This window comes from Herpailurus yagouaroundi, unplaced genomic scaffold (assembly GCF_014898765.1).
Source record: "Herpailurus yagouaroundi ecotype Mexico unplaced genomic scaffold, PumYag 67793, whole genome shotgun sequence".
Classification (NCBI taxonomy): domain Eukaryota; kingdom Metazoa; phylum Chordata; class Mammalia; order Carnivora; family Felidae; genus Herpailurus; species Herpailurus yagouaroundi.
In genome coordinates this window covers 18,377,809-18,396,011 of record NW_024420586.1, presented here as the reverse complement: position 1 = coordinate 18,396,011, position 18,203 = coordinate 18,377,809, and the positions used below count along the sequence as shown (strand labels likewise).

At 41.9% G+C, this 18,203-nt stretch overlaps 1 protein-coding gene across 3 annotated transcripts in view; it reads right to left on the bottom strand.

Annotated features, from left to right (window-relative positions):
- Positions 1-3,128: 3,128 nt before the first annotated feature.
- ATP6AP2 (ATPase H+ transporting accessory protein 2) overlaps positions 3,129-18,203 on the bottom strand; it is a 23,623-nt gene continuing 8,548 nt past the window's right edge. For 2 of the 3 annotated variants that reach the window (XM_040469041.1, XM_040469042.1), the window contains 7 exons: positions 17,522-17,653; positions 11,978-12,073; positions 11,218-11,355; positions 10,304-10,357; positions 8,707-8,856; positions 7,800-7,919; positions 3,129-4,180 (listed from right to left, as the gene is read on the bottom strand). In XM_040469041.1, coding sequence (XP_040324975.1) covers positions 3,986-4,180; positions 7,800-7,919; positions 8,707-8,856; positions 10,304-10,357; positions 11,218-11,355; positions 11,978-12,073; positions 17,522-17,653 — 885 coding nt within the window. In that variant the 3' untranslated portion in view covers positions 3,129-3,985. Of the gene's footprint in view, positions 4,181-5,531; positions 5,562-7,799; positions 7,920-8,706; positions 8,857-10,303; positions 10,358-11,217; positions 11,356-11,977; positions 12,074-17,521; positions 17,654-18,203 lie in introns of those variants that run through there. The other variant, XM_040469043.1, reaches the window with a different exon arrangement.

The window sequence follows — 18,203 nt, the reverse complement described above, 5'->3', positions numbered from 1 at the left end:
CCTAAAATATCCATGAGTCCGTGCTGGTATAAATAATGGAATAAATAAATGGGGAGAAGGGAAAGCTCTTCTTTATAGAATTCCAGTTAATAAGAAGGAACGATGAAGGGGCCCCTGGGTGGCTCAGTCGGCTGAGCATCCTATTTCAGATCAGGTCATGATCTTGCAGTTTGTGAGTTCAAGCTCCACACTGGGTTCTCTGTTGTCAGTGTGGAGCCCGCTTCGGACCCTCTGTTCCCCCCTCTCTGTCCCTCTCCTGCTTGTACTCTCTCAAAAATAAACATTAAAAAAAAAAAAAGGAATGATGGAAATAAAACATTTGGGGGCGCTTGGGTGGGTCAGTTGGTTGAGCGTCTGACTCTTGATTTCGGCTCAGGTCATGATTCCAGGCTGGCCTGTGTCGGGCTCCATGCTGAACATGGAGCCTGCTTGAGATATTCTCTCTGCCCCTTTCCCCTGCTTGCATGCACTCACTAAAATAAAAATAAATAATAAAAACATTATTTGGTAAATACCACAGTAATAATTCTTTCAGGCAAGAATCAATGGATGCTAGAACGGGTGACAGTAAAATGAATAATGAGATATACATCTATTTTTTTTTTTTTTTTTTTAAGTAAGCTCAGGGCACGATCTCGTGGTCCTTGAGTTCGAGCCCCGTGTTGGGTTTTGTGCTACTAGCTTGGAGCCTGCTTTGGATTCTGTGTCTCCATCTCTGCCCCTGCCCTGCTTGCTCGCTCTCTCAAAAATAAATGTTAAAAAAAATTTTTTTAAGTAATCTCTGCACCCATCGTGGGACTTGAATGCACGACCCTGAGATCGAGTGTCACACGCTCTACCAACTGAGCCAGCCAGGTGCCTCTAAATAATAGTCTTAATGTGTCTAATTACAAAAGAAAAAGAACTGTTTAGGGGAAAAAACTGGCAGATACCACCTTAAACAAAGCTAATGTCACCAGAAATGAGACATTGACATCCATGCGCCTCCTGACAGGGACAGGCTGAGATGGACCCACCACTTCTGTGGTATTCTTTCTGAAAACATATAACCTGAATTTCATCATGAGCAAATATCAAACTCAAGCTGAGGGACATTCTATAAAATAACTGTCCATTACACTTCAAAAACAAACTGTTCCAGATTAACGGAGCCCATGCAAACAGAACTAAATGCATTGTGTGCTCCTGAATTGGATTCTGAGCCAATAGAAGGCTCTTAGTAGGACAGATGGTGTAATTTAACCAAACCACTGTTCCCATTGTTTGCAACCAAGAAACTGGTGAGGACACATCAAAGGTACAACCATAGGCCCAAGCAGACTTCCTGGGATTTAGCACTGTTATTTTAGAAAGCATTCACAACCCTTAGAACATGATAGTGTACTGAATGCTCATTCCCACAAACTTGGGAGTATTACCATCCCCATGATGTAGATTTAAAACTGATTCAGAGATTGAGGGATTTGCCCAAGATCGTTCAGCAATTAAATGGTGACATGACAAACTGAATTCATCTGTAGGACGACCCTTGATGCATTTTAATCACAGTACTTCTTACTAACGGCCTTCTCCAACAACTCCGTTGTTCCAAGAAACCATTGCATAGTCATTCCGTGACAAAAAGGCTAGAAAGAAACTGCCTGAGCCTAAGGTTAGAAGGCCTGCTCACTGACCCCAGTTCCTATGTCCTTTGCAAATTGTTGGTTTGATCATCCATTAAAAAGTAAGTTCATGGCTTCTCCATTATTTGGCATCAGTGAAAATGTATTCAGATTACCATTACTTCCAAACAGCATAGCCAAAGAAAATAAAAATCAGTTCTAGATCATTCCTAATAGAATTAGGCCTTAAGCAGTACCTAACATGTAGAATCTCAGATATTTTATAAACCTGGAATATTCTAATTACATAAAAGGTGATTGGGTTTTTTTTTTCCCCATCTGTCAGTAGATAGTCTGTCACGAGTCTAGCTTTCCTGCCTCACACAAATCTCGACACTGTGATTTATGTTCCTGAACAAATTAGACTTAATTTAAGAGCAAATCATCAGCAACAGGTATAATAATCTTGGCAGAACATTTATTTTAATTAATTGCTTTCTGCCTAACAGACAGAAGGGTGCTGATGCCATCTACCCTATAAGGATTAGTGCGGTCATGTAATTTTTTTTCTCCCCTAGAACTTAGTCTCATCAGTTTTAAATTACAAAGGCATTGGTTTACCTCATTATAAAATCGTAATCTTCTATGGCAATGTTTATATAAGAAACTTGTGAAAGAAATGTGGATTTTAACTACTCTGTAGCATTATACATTCCTGGCTCCCCAAACACAGGCCCTGTTGAGTTCTGTGGAGGTCAGTGTTCTGGGGCTAAGCAGCTGAAAACACCTTCACCCCCATAAACTTGCCAGGGAGTTAACAGTGGAGAATACACATGTGATTTTAGAACAGTGTCGTTTCTTTTCTTGGTGAAGTTATCAGCTTGACTGTTTATGGTTAAATGAGAGGCAAGAAGAAAACCTTCCTCTATGGACATTTAACGCTGTAACTGTTAAAGGCGTCTTGCATTAGGTGGTAGAAAACACACTAACTAGACTCCATCTTTTCCAACCTGCCAACTTCAGTGTTACTTAGAAATGATTTGATGATCTTTCCAAAGAAGAGGCACAGAAACGTTACACACTAAATCCAAGTAGCGTTCCCAGGGGCAGGGCAGCATAACTCTCCGACTCAAGTAATCTTGCTACATAATCATGAAATTTGAAATTCTATTAAGTCTTTTAAGAAATAAAATTATAACCTTTAAGACTTTATCTTAGTCCTTCCTATTTTGACCGATTACTTATTCGTCTTTTGAATACCATAGGGAAATTTAAGCTTTTCCTACCTCTAGTATGAATTCACCACATATTCTGTATAAATTCAGTAACAAGAATGGTAATTCAGATGTCTTCCTTGTCTTGATACCGAATCTCAGAGACAGCGAGAATAAACAAACGTAAAAAAAAAAAAAAAACAAAAAAAAAACCACGAAACCGTTTGTATAACAAAACTGCCAATTCTGATTAAAACCCTGTTTAGTTCGGTTTTTACAATACAAAATAGATTTAGTATTGAAATGACACAAATTTGGAATCATTAACTTTATTTGTCACTCTTTATAGACATTGGTCCACTTCTGCATGAAAAGTAGGGAGCATCTCCTTCCACTTAATATTCCAGAGGATGACGTTGTACCACAAACCATTAACAGTAACTTACACGGGGGGAAAAGTTACTAAAAGATTTTATATTCAAGCCCCAAGATGTCCCCCAAATATTGGTTTTTGTGGGTATAATTATAGGTATCTATAACTCCACAAAGCTAGTTTCTTTTTAGATCAGTGTAGTATTTTTTAACACCCACACCATGACCTGCATCACCCAACTTTCAGGAGAGGTTAAAAAACAGCTATCCTCTGTCAATCAGATGCAGTGCCCAATCTAAGTAACTGTGTAAGAAGCACTCTTATAGTTTAGGGTTACTTGAAGTTAAAAAGTTTCTATCTTGTTGCAGAGATATTTACATCAAATTAAGACATTTACACATAGTTCATAGGATGTAATGACAAATATTTTCACCTATCCTGTGTAAGGAAGTTATTAAACACTCATTAGTTTCTCTAATTCAGTGCATTTTCCCAACATAAATAACACAAGCTATTCTAAATGTTTTACATTTATTTCAGTGCACATTTCCAAATGTTAAATGGAATGAAATTATATTAAATGGTTATATCATATTTGAGCATATTATGGAATCTAATCACACAAATCAGTTCACATCAATATTATAATTCACTTTAAAAGAACATCACAGGCACACAGAACAAAAAAAATTTTTTTATATAAATTTAAAGTATACCATCTACTTTCAACTACACTAAAAGATTTAACAAAACAGCCAATTTCCAAACCCCTTTTCTAAGTCTGGCATAAGGAAAGTTCAATCCATTCGAATCTTCTGGTTTGTCATCCTATAAATAATGCTGTCATATCCAGGATCCATGTTCCAGATATTGTAAGAGGTGACAATCACAGCCAAGGCCAAGGCGATCATTATCCAAAGTACCATGTTGAAAACCACTGAATACTCAAGGTTATACTTATATGCAAGATTATAGGGGCTTGGTGGGTTCCTCTACAATGAAGAAAAGAAAGATATCAAAAGGGAAGAATTTTAAGATAGGAAATTATCCCAGTTTGGTACCTATGATTCATTTATCTGATGATCACTTATTTCTAGGTGGAATCAAGACATGCTTATACTAGGAGGAACCAAGAAGGGGAGCTTTCCCAGAAAAGGTAAGCACATGGTCAGTGGAAGTATAAACCAGTCCAACTGCTTGAGAAAATGGGGCAACGCCAGTAACGTTGAAAGTGTGAATATCCCATGATCTGGCAAGTCCACACCCTAAGAACCACTGCTGTATGTACCAAGAGACACGCACAAGGATATCCATTAACAGCACGGAAAATGCGGCACATCCACACGACGGAACCCACAGCAGGGAAGACTGAACTACAGCCTGTGTGACCCTTGGAAACAAGAAAGCAGCAAACGATACAGAAAAATACAGATAGTGTGATTCCATTTATGTAAAATCCAAATACAGGCAAAACCAAACAACACCGCTTAAGGATAAATCCATTAAGTGGTCAAACCGTAAAGAAACGGCATGATTAACGTATCAGGGCAGCAATTACCTGTAGATGGGGAGGGTAGAGAGAGAAGACGAGGTTCCTAGGAACAAATACTCCCTTCCGCTTTATACAGTGTTAAAATGTTTTTCCTTAACTAGCACCACACACATTACATGTTTGTGCGCATGTTCATCCAGCTGGGGCTTGGTGGAGGTGGACTCTATTCAAGGCCTGTGCAAAGGCACCGTTTGGGAAACAGTTCATTCTGACTAGAGAACAAAAGGAGGGAAACCGCAGATGTGGCTCGAGGGAAAGTATGGAGAATCTGGCCTGGAGCCTATGGGCAAGGAAGAGGCACTGACCCGTTTCAAGCAGGAAGTGAGTGACAGGACCAGGTTTGTCTCGAGAGAGAAGAGATTGTAGCCCCACAGCCCCAGCACCTGGCGTGCTGTAAGCACGCAAACGTTTCCTTAAACACTTCAAACTAAGAAAGCAAGCTAGTGATTTCCGTTGGGGGAGAGAGGGTGGGTACACACACATGGGGGGAGCTTAGAGAGGAGGCAAACGTTAAGGGATTTCACCCTCGAAGACCTTTCTTTTTTCGGGGTAAATGGGTTCCCTATCCCTGTGTACATCTCCCTGCATCTTCATATATTCACAGAGATCATCACGCACAGTCATCACCACAATCGAATTGTGGAACGTTCCCATGACCGTAAAAAGAGCCTCAAGCTCAAGGCCTCATTTCCGGTGAGGTTGGCAAGACTGTCAGCACAGAGTTGAGGGGCAGACGCTGGACACAGACCACCGGTCTGGGCAGAATGGTGTTTATTCCCAGGAATGTTTGGTACCAGTCTCCCATCTCAAAGTGGTTTCGTCTATTAGTATTAACAGATAGGAAACTTTAAAAATTCAGATTACATATGTAAAATGTTAATTCACAACCTTGTAGGTAAAGAAAATCCAACAACCACCACCTGGTTCTTGCTCCTCACCACGTGCATAATAATTTCAGAAACTACTTCCTAATAAACCCACTTTATCCATTATAAATTCAGCCTAACACCTCAGAGCCAATTCACCTCTACAAAACTGGTTTGTCAAACTCCCTAAACAAGGGTACCTTCTTCAAACTGGCACACTTCTCTTTGGAACTGCTTCACATAAAACTAGCGGGCCTGACGTGGACAATGTTGAAAGAATCTAGTATTTAAAGTCTCTGGTTACATTCAAATCTTCCTTTAAAAACTGTCCTGTGGGGTGCCTGGGTGGCTCGGGTCATGATCTCACAGTTTGTGAGTTTGAGCCCCACATCGGGCTCTGCAGTGTGGAGCCTGCTTGGGATTCTCTCTCTCCCTCTCCCTCTCTCTCTAAAAATAAACAAACTTAAAGTTCTTTCTTCTTGACTCCTTTATTTCTTTAAATTGTTTTGTAGCCTATACCCATATTCTTCTGAGGTTTTTGGTGGTCTAACGGGCGCTTTGGTAGCTACCTTGCACTCATGGTGGACTGGCTCCACCTGCTTTATGGTGTTCTGAGTTCACATCTGGGGACGCCCCCTCCACTGTGGCTCGTGGGGAGGGAATGTCCTACTGGAGGTTTTACACAGACTCCTGCTGGGCACTGCGGGTCTTTACCAGCCTGGGACCAGGGTTTGTATTAATTTCTTGGCCTGGGGCTTTCTGGAACTTGCAGGTAATAGAAATTTGAGCCGCACACCAACAGGAAGGTGGTCCTGTGGTTAAGAATTCCCTAAGAGACATTTCCATCCCCAAATATACCCCGACTACATAGGGCCCAAGCTGCTCTTCTGTCTCCTGCTGGTGGGCAGATGACGGTTTTCTGGTCTACCCTCTCCCTAAGGGCAGAGCCCTGACAGAGTCTCACAGTTTTATATGGAGGGGTCAGTTTCAAACCCCACCCTTTCAGGGAGCCAAGGGCCTTGTTTCCGGTCTCCTGGTAGCCCAACTGGAAATGTGCCTAGGGTAGCCTGCTTACTAGTTTCCAAGTACCTCTTCTTTATTTGCTCCTTAAGAATTTCCCTGTCTTGAGAGCTAAGCTGTGCACTCAAAAAGCTGTTTATGTTTTATGAGTATTTCTAAGTGCCCTGCAGTGGAAAAATTGTTGGATTGTCTAGCTTGCCATGCTGTCTTAAATCAGGTCCTCCAACTCCAATTACAGAATGAAACCACCTCAAACCAGGCACCTCTAGCTTACCTTGAACAGGCATTACCTCTGACCATCTTTAAGGGCCACACCGCACTCAGTAAAACTGAGCACGGTGGCGGCTGCAAATGGGTCCAAAAGGGAGTGTCTACAAATGACGGGGTAGCTAATTGCTCCACGCTATGAAGCCAACCGTTAATAACGGCCACACGACGTTCGGGAGTATCTGCGATGCTACTCTCGTATAGGTGCATGTTTAACATGTAAAGCACGTGTTTTGCTATGGCTGGCACTCTCGCCCAGGACCCTCTAAATGCTTAAAGCAAGATCCAGGCCAAAAACTTGTGGTACATTATCAGGAGTATACAGAGCAGATCGTAGCAAATGAGGGACTATGCCACACAGATGGCATACCTCCTGGAAAAGCAGACTCCACGTGCTGAATCCTACCACTCCTTGCAACAGCAATATTTGAATTCCCTTACCGGCTTTGACACATTTATCCCGAACTCAAATTCTTGCTTCATCTGATTACAACCCCCAAATCCTGGCAAAACACATAGGTCTATGTGAATAAGCAACCTGTGTTTTCATTTAAATCGTTTTTCAGGGGCGCCTGGGTGGCGCAGTCGGTTAAGCGTCCGGCTTCAGCCAGGTCACGATCTCACGGTCCGTGAGTTCGAGCCCCGCGTCAGGCTCTGGGCTGATGGCTCAGAGCCTGGAGCCTGTTTCCGATTCTGTGTCTCCCTCTCTCTCTGCCCCTCCCCCGTTCATGCTCTGTCTCTCTCTGTCCCAAAAATAAATAAAAACGTTGAAAAAAAAATTAAAAAAAAAAAAAAATCGTTTTTCAGATTTCCTGACTCTTCTTCCATGTCTCCCACAGGTGATCTAGGACTTCGTGGGTTTTCTTAACTTTATAGTTTTAAAACAGGACCTAAAAATGTACTCACCTCTTGTTTTGCCTCAAGAATAGTCCTTGTCTTCCTTACAAGAGATGTGTCAAATGATCTGACGGTCACTAACTCTACCACAGCATTCCCACCGTAAAGGTTATACATGTCATCTGCAAACTGGAGAGGTACTGACATCACTATGAATCACAAACATGTATTTATTAAAATAATTTTAAAGCCCTGTGCACCTACAAGAACATCTGCCTATTGGCTAATGAAATACACTATGTCTTAAAGGTTTGATTATGTTAAAATATTCAGAAAAATTCACCTTCAACATATATTCAAATGTTCAAAATGAAATTAAGAGACAAGTTGTTGGCATGTAAATTGGGGGAAGGGAAGTGGGAAAGGGAAATGAAAATCTTCCTAAGTGGTCTCTGGTTCATCACAAACACCTAGAAAGTTTACTCACCAAAGACTTGCAGGGGAGCAACTCCAAGGGCAGAGAAAAACTAGCATTTATTACACATGTACCACACATCTACTCAGTGTCTGGGATTGTGCTAAGTGCTCTCCTTCGATGATTTCCATAGGGCTAATGGGGACAGAGTTTCAGTTAGGGAAGAAGAAAGTTCTGGCAGTGGACAGTGGTAACAGTTGCACAACAATGTAAACATATTTAATGCTACAGAAACGGACACTTAAAAATGGTCAAAATGGCAGATCTTGTGCGTATTTCACCACAATAAAAAAAGAAAAAAGTACTGTGCTGGAGTTAGTGATCTGCCAACATTAGAGAGAGACCTCCTGGCACACACCTCTGACCCACTCTACCCTGGGACATGAAAATGAGGGGTCCTCCAAGAAGGGGAAACTTCAATTAATGGTACTTCACTAAATGGATTTTTCCACTGAGAGGCTAAAAGTGAAATGGTCACACTCTGACTGCTCAGTAATTTACCTTTTGCAGAGCATCGACAAGAATCTTCGAAGCATCTCTGAATTGTTCAGAGTCTTCCCCATAATGTTTCCCAATTTCATCCAGACCTGCCAGCTCCAGCGAATATAAATCAGGAGAATGATCCTTGGCTAGATGCTTATGTCGAGACAACTTAGGAGAACAAACAAAAGGAAGTGGATAAAGTAATGTCAGACACAGCCACTTGAAGTTTTATACCTAACTAGACTAGGCTGAACAGAACCATACCAGTGTGCCACAACACACAGTCTACTAAAACGGTGGCAGACAGAATCAGTTGAAATGGGAGTTTCCGAGAAACCCAACACAAATCTCATTTTTAAGAGCAGTTTTAAGACTCCTTGAACATTTAATAAAAGCTCTTTAAAAAACTCCTTAGTTAAAAAACCTCAGATAGGAGGGAATGTCTGGCTAGCTCAGTCAGTAAAGCATGCAGTGCTTGATCGCAGGGTTGGGAGTTGGAGCCCCACGTCGGGCCTACGCAGAGCTAACTCGAAATAAAAAAACCTTACATATGAGCCGGTGTATGAAAGAACAGATAGTTGAACCAGTTCGATCCCAAGAGAGCATGAGCCATCAGTGCTCAGAGGGCAGATACCTCCCAGATGCCCTCCTAGACCACCTGGGCTGACCCCTAGGAATACACCTCTAGACTCCCCAAACCAACCTGCTGAAAACTTTGGGCAATAAATTCAGAAGACAGTATACAGGTAAGTTTTCTTATTTCAGTAACAGGAGGATCTTTTCGAAATTATTCACACAGGGGAGCCTGGGTGGCTCAGTCAGTTAAGCGCCCAGCTCTGGATTTTGGTTCAGGTTGTGATTTTACAATTCGTGGAGTCTGAGCCCCTCATCGGGCTCTGCACTAGCAGTGCAGAGCCTGCTTGGGATTCTCTCTCTTTGCCCCTCCCCTGCTTGCTCACTCTCTCTCAAAATAAATAAATTTCAAAAGTATTTAAAAAAAAATCACACACACACACATACAATATACTGCAGGGATATTTATTTCCTTCCTTGTGACAGCATTATTAGTCCAAACTGTTATTTCTATTTGTTTTTTAAATTTTATTTTAGATAAAGCACGTGCATGCACGAGCAAGAGAGCGGGGAGAGATTCCTAAGCAAGCTCCACGCTCAGTGCAGAGCCCAACCCCATGATCGTGAGATCATGACCCGAGTCAAAATCAAGAGTCAGATGCTCAACAACAGAGTCATCCAGGCACCCCTGTTATTTCTATTTTGGACCCAAAGATAAAGAGAGAGGAATCGGGTCTTAATGTCTCTCAAGAAATCAACAGCCCCGTCAGGACTACAGTGAGGGTGGCCTTACTCCCAGGCCTGTGTCCTTAGAAGATACACTCCCTGTTTCTCCCAAAAGCAAAAATGCAAAATAATTTCTCTGTAACAAGAGAGGAGTTCAAAATTCCCAACACCACTGATTTCTCAATTTTCGTGCTATCATAACTCTAGGGCATACTTAATCAAACTTCAGTTGGTTTCACTCTCATTCACGGATTCTCAGGAAATGTCTTTTGGAACCAAAATAAATGAAACTGAAATACGAGAGTAACCTACTTACCAAACTTGAAATATCGTGTAGCACTTGCAATTCAGAAAGAAAGAGCAGATCAACCTGCAGAGAACCAAAGGAAATAAGCATTATTTTAAATCTGCACCAGAGATCTGCGTTTTGCCATTTATCACGTAAGGAACAAGATACTACAAATGTTAAGCACAGTAAGTGACTTCATGCAACAAATGTCCTCCATCTGGCAGGTTCACTTCAATTGAAAATGCACATAAAAACACTATTTCCTAACAAAAAGGTGATGGTCATTCCCAGCACAGGGACTACCACTCAACAGCTGTGTTTCTGATAAAGGCACGATAAAGCATCCAAAGTCTCAAGGGGCCTTCCCTCAGGGCATCACAATACTCTGACACACTGCAGTGAGATCCCGCCAGCGGCCCCGCCTGCTCCCCTTCCTTGAACATGTTCCGCAGCAGAGCAAAAAAGATGGTGGCCCTGCTCAGCCACGGGAGGTGAAGAGGGGAGGCTGCCACAGAGGTGGCATGCCGCGTGCTCAGGCTGATGGGAGTGAAGAGTGAGTGCCTCCCTCCACTGTATTGCTGAGAATCAGGAAGAGGAGGCAACGTGTCAGAAATGGCAGCGAGTAACGAGTATCGGCCTCTACGTAACCAGATCAACACAGCTCTACCCATTGGGTGGTTTGTGTGACTTCTGGCCGTCTGCATTCACTGGTGGCAGCCCTCGCACGAGAACGCAATACTCATTTGCTCAACTCACAAAAAAGAGTCTGTCTAGTCAGGAGATTCGTTTAAAAATTACACTAAAGGAAAAAAAGAATCTACTCCAGCAGTCAATTTGTAAAACTTGTCATTTCCTAAAATTGCAAGTTTGCTCTCATGTCAGAGCATAAGGAATGGGAAATTAGTAATGATATTTATTCATTCAGTGACAGCACCACTTACTTCATTGTTCCTACTCAGAGAATTGAGGGGAAGTGAATTGAGAACAGAGTTTTCTTGAAACAGGCGATTGCGGAGCTGTCGTAATGTTACTGAGAGGTCTTCAAAAACCGAGTTCGCCTTCCCCACCATATACACTCTCTGCAAGAAGAATCCAAACTTTTGTTACAGTCGGTGGATTAATTCTAATATACAAAGTAAATACAAAATAGAATATAGGTTATATATACTATATATATACACAGCATATACAATCTTTCATAAAAGTAGGTTTTTAAAAATTTATTTAGAAAGTGTGTGTATGGGAGGGGCAGAGAGAGGGAGAATCTCAAGCAGGCTCCATACTGTCAGCATGGAACCCAACATGGGGCTCGATCCCATGAATCGTGAGATCGTGACTTGAACCAAAATGGACGCTAAACCGACTGGGCCACCCAGGCACCTCCATAAAAGTAGTTTTAAATTTTCATTACATAAGGAAGCTTATTAAAATAATTTTTTTAAACATTTATTTATTTTTGAGAGAAAGAGAGAGAGAGAGACAAGGTACGAGCAGGGGAGGGGCAGAGAGAGGGAGACACAGAATCTGAAGTAAGGCTCCAGGCTCTAAGCTGTCAGCACAGAGCCCGATGCAGGGCCTGAACTCACGGGACTGTGAGATCACGATCTGAGCCAAAGTTGGAGGCTTAACCGGCTGAGCTATCCGGACGCCCCAAGGAAGCTTAGTTTTTAAAGCATCTTCAGTAAAAACTGTATCACTTACCTCCTCACTGGGAGCCAACTGCAAAACTACCGGAGTTTCTTCAGAAAATAAGGAGTGAATGGAATTTGCAACGCTGTCAAGACTAAAAGGAACTGCCTGAAATTTAAGAGTAAGACCTCAATTATCATTGGAACCCAAGGGGTAAGAAAAATCATTCAGCAACAAAAGAGCCTTAAAAGAAAACAAACAAAAATCCCATCATTTCCTATGTAAATTCAAAAGACCTTCATCATTTCGAAACATAAACAGCCTTTTGAGGGTGCAGACAAAACAGCCCTTAGTGGGCCAGGAGTATGTATCTCCCAATAAGCCTTAATGGGAAATAACTTGCCAACATGAAGGACACAACACTCTTGCACAAACTATCATTTTCTGGTCATAGGTCATGTATTTTAAGCAGGAAGTAATTTGGCTTCAATATGGATTAAGTGTGTCACAACGAATGTATATTCTACTAAAAGGTATTAACTTGTATGTAAGAGGAGGTCAGAAGAATTTAATTGAAAGAGAACTAGACTTCATTTTCCATTTCAAAATTTTAAAAATGCTGAATTTAGGGTTTATCCCCAGATAGAATGAAGACTCAGACAAGGCATAAAGTATGTCATAAGAATTTTGAAGCCTCTATCTTGGGACCACATCAAATTAAAAGAACCAATTGTAGCAAAATCTACTTTTTTCTTGAAATTGTTTTTACTAAAAGTATAACATACATGTAATAGTGCACAAATCTTGGGGTAACAGCTCGAGGAATATTTACAAATGGATATGCTCATAAAGCCCAGAGAGATCAAGACAGAACGCTATCAGAGCCCTAGAAGGCTCCCCGTCCACTCTCTCCACGCCCAAGGGTAACCAAAATTGACTTCATCCGCATAAATTTTTTAACCCCACGTTATTTTTAAAAATAAGTTACAGTAACATTTCCCCTCAAAAAATTATGCTATCCTCAATATTACTATAGTAAAACAGCACTATAATAGCATTTTTGTTTTTAATGGAGATTTCTTACAGTGATTGTTTTCCGGTAATTCCCTTTGCTAACATGGTATACAGGCAGAAAGAAATATGATTAATAAATCTTAGATGAAATCCCAGCATCAAAATGAAATTGATCAATTTCATGATACTGTGAAATAAAACCAATTTTTTCTCACTCAAGCTGTGTACTAATTCTTTGCAAAATTCTCTTAAAATAAGTTCTGGAGACACTGAAGGAGGAGGAAGAGTCACACTTGCAAATGCACACTGTCATGGTGCCCGAGGCGGCCCCGAGTGCTCTCCTCTTGCAGTCACACAGTTCACCTCAGGCTCTGGAGGGAACACAGGAGATGTGACACACTCTCCAGCCTCATTCCACCTTGTCAAATGGCACTTGTGTCAGGAAAGTGCCAGATTAAAGGTAACATATCCTTAGCAATCAAATTGGAGAAGCTAGAGTCAGATAAGAGCCAAACTGTAAAGGGAAAATCACACAGACCACTAAGCTCAGAAAGGAAAAGGCTCAGCTGCTTAAAATCTGGCTCGTTTTCTTCCACTGTATTAGAAGGATGTGTGTGTTTGTCCCGGAGAAAATGAAATTCCTGTTATCTTTAGACTTGACATTCTAATGAGAACAGCTGGCTAATCAAGTAGAAGCTTCATTAAGGGGAATTCTAAGACATTCTGCTTTTGTAGGTTTTGTCCTCTGAGCCTTGGATTTCATTCACCACCTACTGCCAGGAAAAGTATTAGGAGCAGTCAGTCAGGGTCAAGCAATAACATGAGCTCTTTTTACAGCTTCTACTCCTGTAAAATGAGGCTGGTCTGTTAAAAATGTTGAGTTTCAGATTGTATGTGATTTAAATTCTTAGTAGCATTTTGGATATTTAATAATTTTTTTTAAGTTTATTTATTTAGGGGCACCTGGGTGGCTCACTTGGTTAAGTGTTCGACTTCAGCTCAGGTCATGATCTCACTACTTGTGAGTTCGAGCCCGTGTTGGGCTCTGTGCTGACAGCTCGGAGCCTGGAGCCTGATTTGGATTCTGTGTCTCCCTCCCTCCCTCACGCTCTTTCTCTCAAAAATAAATAAACATTAAAAAAAAGTGTTTTACCATTTATTTACTTTGAGATAGACAGAGAGAGAGAGAGAGAGGTATGAATGGGGGGATGGGGGAGAGGGAGAGGGCAAGTAAGAATCCCAAGCAGGCTCCATGCTGTCAGCACAGAGCCCAATACGGGCTTGATTCCCACAAGATCATGACCTGAGCTGAAATCAAAAGTTGGATGTTCAACCAACTGAGCCACCCAGGCACCCCTATATATTTATTTTAAAAGGATCTTCCACAATGATTTTCACAGAAATTGCATACTTAATAATCTTACTATGATTAAAACATTTTTAAAATCTGCCTCTTTTTTTAATGTTTATTTTTGAGAGAGAGAGACAGAGACAGGGCATGAATGGGGAGGGGACAGAGAGAGAGAGAGAGAGAGAGAGAGAGAGAGAGAGACAGAATCTGAAGCAGGATCCAGGCTCCAGGCTCTGAGCTTTTAGCACAGAGCCGGAATCAGGCTTGAACTCACAAACCACAAGATAATGACCTGAACTGAAGTTGGACTCTTAACTGACTGAGCCACCCAGGCACCCCTGCCTTTTTTTAATAGGCTCCATGCCTAGTGTGGAGCCCAATGCGAGGCTCAAACTCACAGCCCTGAGATTAAGATCTGAGTGGAGATCAAGAGTTGGATGCTTAACCGACTGAGCCACCCAGGTGCCCCTAAATCTGCCTTTTGATTTTTATTGTTCCCTTTCTTCCATTTGTTCTGAGATTCTTCTGGTTTCTTTAGCTCATTGATTTCCAATCGTTTAAACTAACATGTAGCATTTAAGGCTATAAATTTTCCTTATCACTTTAGCTGCACCCCACTATTTTTTAATATATGGTACATTCACTGGTATTTAGTTCCAAATAATTTCAAAACTCCCACTGTGATTCTCTCTTCAACTCATGAATTATTTGGGAGCACATCTATTCCAACTAACTTTTCCTGTTGACTTAAGAAATTTTTTTTCAAGAGATATATAGAAAACCATATACAAAGTTTAGGGGTGCCAGGGTGGCTCAGTCTGTTAAGCATCCGACTTCAGCTCAGGTCATGATCTCATGGTTCGTGAGTTTGAGCCCCACGTCGGGCTCTGTGCTGACAGCTGGGGGCCTGGGGCCTGCTTCAGGTTCTGTGTCTCCCTCTCTCGGCCCCTCCTCCACTCATGCTCTGTCTCTCTCTCTCTCTAACATAAAATAAAATAAAATAAAATAAAGAAAGAAAATGAGGATTTACCTCTCCCACATCTCCAACCACACAGCCCCACACATGCACTCCATTTCTCTATCTTCACCCTCCCAACAGTCATAACTTTCACTGGATCCATATCATTTCATTATTATGATGATTACACAATATTCTCAGCCTAGCCTTATACTAGACAATTACTGCTTTTCGGTTTTGCTCTTCTAGTCCCTAATGGCAATAGGAAATCTGCTATCTTTCTACTCTCATTCCTTTGTAATGACAATGTCTTTTCTGTGACAGCTTATATGATTTTCAGTGTGCTTTAAACCTGAGGAGTCATGTATTTTGTTTTTACCACTTCCAAATACATTTTCATTTATTTATTATTTCTTACTGAACTGTAGTCGACACGCCATACTCGTTTGCAGGTGTACAGTGATTTGACATTTATATGCATTAGGAAACGATCACTATGGTAAGTCTAGTTACCATCTGTCACCAAACTTATTACAATATTGACTGTATTCCCTCTGCTTTACCTCACATCCTTATGACTTGTTTCATAACTGTAAGTTTGTACCTCTTCATCCCCTTTACCTGTTTCCTTCATCCCCCCTACCCTTCCAAATACATTTTTTTAAGTATTTTGAGAGAGAGCGAGTGAGCGCATGAGTGGCGGAGGGGTAGAGAGGGCGAGAGAGAGAATCCCAAGCAGGCTCTACACTGCCAGCGTGGAGCCTGATGCGGGGCTTAAACTCACAAACCATGAGATCATGACCTGAGCCAAAACCGAGAGCTGGACGCTTAACTGACTGAGCCACCCAGATGCCCTCCAAATACATTTTTAAGGTATCGTTTTGTGGTCTTCAGATTTAAGTGCACTGTGGTCAGAGAGAGTGGTTTGATACTAATTATTACTTGTTGAGATTTGCCTCGCGGTCTAGTACATAGCCCTTTGTAATCACGTCACGTGTGCTTTGGAAATACTAGACCACAGAAAGTCTGCAAAATTCCTCCCAAACCATCATATAGACCAGTCTTACAATGCCATGAAATTAGAAACTGAAAAATCAAAAATTACTTGAAAAGAACCCACACGTTAAACACTTCTAAATAACTCATGGGTTAAAGAAATCACAATATAAATTATGAAATATTTAGAAGTGAATATCAATGAATGCATCACCTATCAAAAGCATCATCTAACTGTGTCATAGTTTGTATCCCTTCCTTTAACTCCTTCACAATTTTAACGTATGTATTTTCAAATGTCTTTGAGATTGGTCAATTATCTGTAGCTCTAGGGATTAATTTGGTTTGTGGCACCTGCTGACTCTCTCATGACATTTTTTTTTCTTGCAAGGGCTTTGTAAATTCAACTCATTTTCAATTTTTTTTTTTTTTAAACCAAACCAGCCCCAGGCTGTGGAAGTTCCATATGCAGTGGGTCATGGGAATTTGGAGCACAGCACTCTGCACAGCACAAGCCTGTAGTTCTGATTTCTCTTGGGAGACTCTTTGGGTCCCACCGCCGAGAGCGGTAAGCCAGCCCCTCTATGGCAGCCCTGGGGCAGTTGGGGCTTTAGCAGTCCTCCTTCTGAGGACAAGACAGCACTCTACAGCCCCTGGCTTTCTGCAAGGAACATAACTCCAGCTTCAGCTCTTGCTCACCGCTGTGGCGTTTGAGTTTCCCATTCCTATCTGGCAGCTAGGTGTATTTCTTCCTTGTCTGAAAGTTCAGTTACGCACATAAAAGCATTTTGGTGACTTCTACGTGCCAGCAGTGGAAGGAGGGTCTCTCACGACAGCTCAGCCAGCCATACTGCCTGAAGAGCCAGTGAAGGAAAGAGTGAAGCAGCAAAATAGCCTCCAGTCTCCTCCTTACACAAAAATCAGGTAAAATTCGGAAGGGAAAGTGACAAGATAATGCTCGAGAAAATGTAGACAAGAGAAGTGTGCTTAGGACACAATTCATAACGACGGCTGACAAGATTAAAAATGCATGCCTTTGGGGCGCCTGGGTGGCGCAGTCGGTTAAGCGCCCGACTTCAGCCAGGTCACGATCTCGCGGTCCGTGAGTTTGAGCCCCGCGTCGGGCTCTGGGCTGATGGCTCAGAGCCTGGACCCTGTTTCTGATTCTGTGTCTCCCTCTCTCTCTGCCCCTCCCCCGTTCATGCTCTGTCTCTCTCTGTCCCAAAAAAATAAATAAACGTTAAAAAAAAATAAAAAAAAAAATGCATGCCTTTAATTTTTTATAATAAATACTCACATTCTCCAGAGGGTATGAAATGACACTGCCTGGGGGTAGAGCGAGTTTGTCTACTCCCTTCACCAACACCAGAACGGTAGCCCGAGGACGATGGAACAGGTTACCCACCGCAAGTCCTGGCCAAGAAAGGTCCTAAACATTGGAAAGCATGAAACGGTGCTTAATTATTAAGTCCAGAAACCATTTCCTCAGTAACATCTACTGAGCAGAGCCAAGGGGTTCTGGGATGACACTGGCAATGAAAATTCACAGGGAGAGCAAAGGTTTCGTTTAAGGCAGCGGCTGTAATCTAATGGAGGATACAGATTTCAAGCTCCTTCGTGCTCATACACTTCTATGGATCTGACATGACAAAGTCAGTCATCTCACACCTTTTGTGGAAGAAAACAGACAAGTAAACAAAATGCAGGTACTTTTCAAATTCCAGATTACAAACTATTCTCTTCATATAAACATGGACGTTTTGGGGCGCCTGGGTGGCACAGTCGGTTAAGCGTCCAACTTCAGCCAGGTCACGATCTCGCGGTCCGTGAGTTCGAGCCCCGCGTCAGGCTCTGGGCTGATGGCTCAGAGCCTGGAGCCTGTTTCCGATTCTGTGTCTCCCTCTCTCTCTGCCCCTCCCCCGTTCATGCTCTGTCTCTCTCTGTCCCAAAAATAAATAAACGTTGAAAAAAAATAAAAA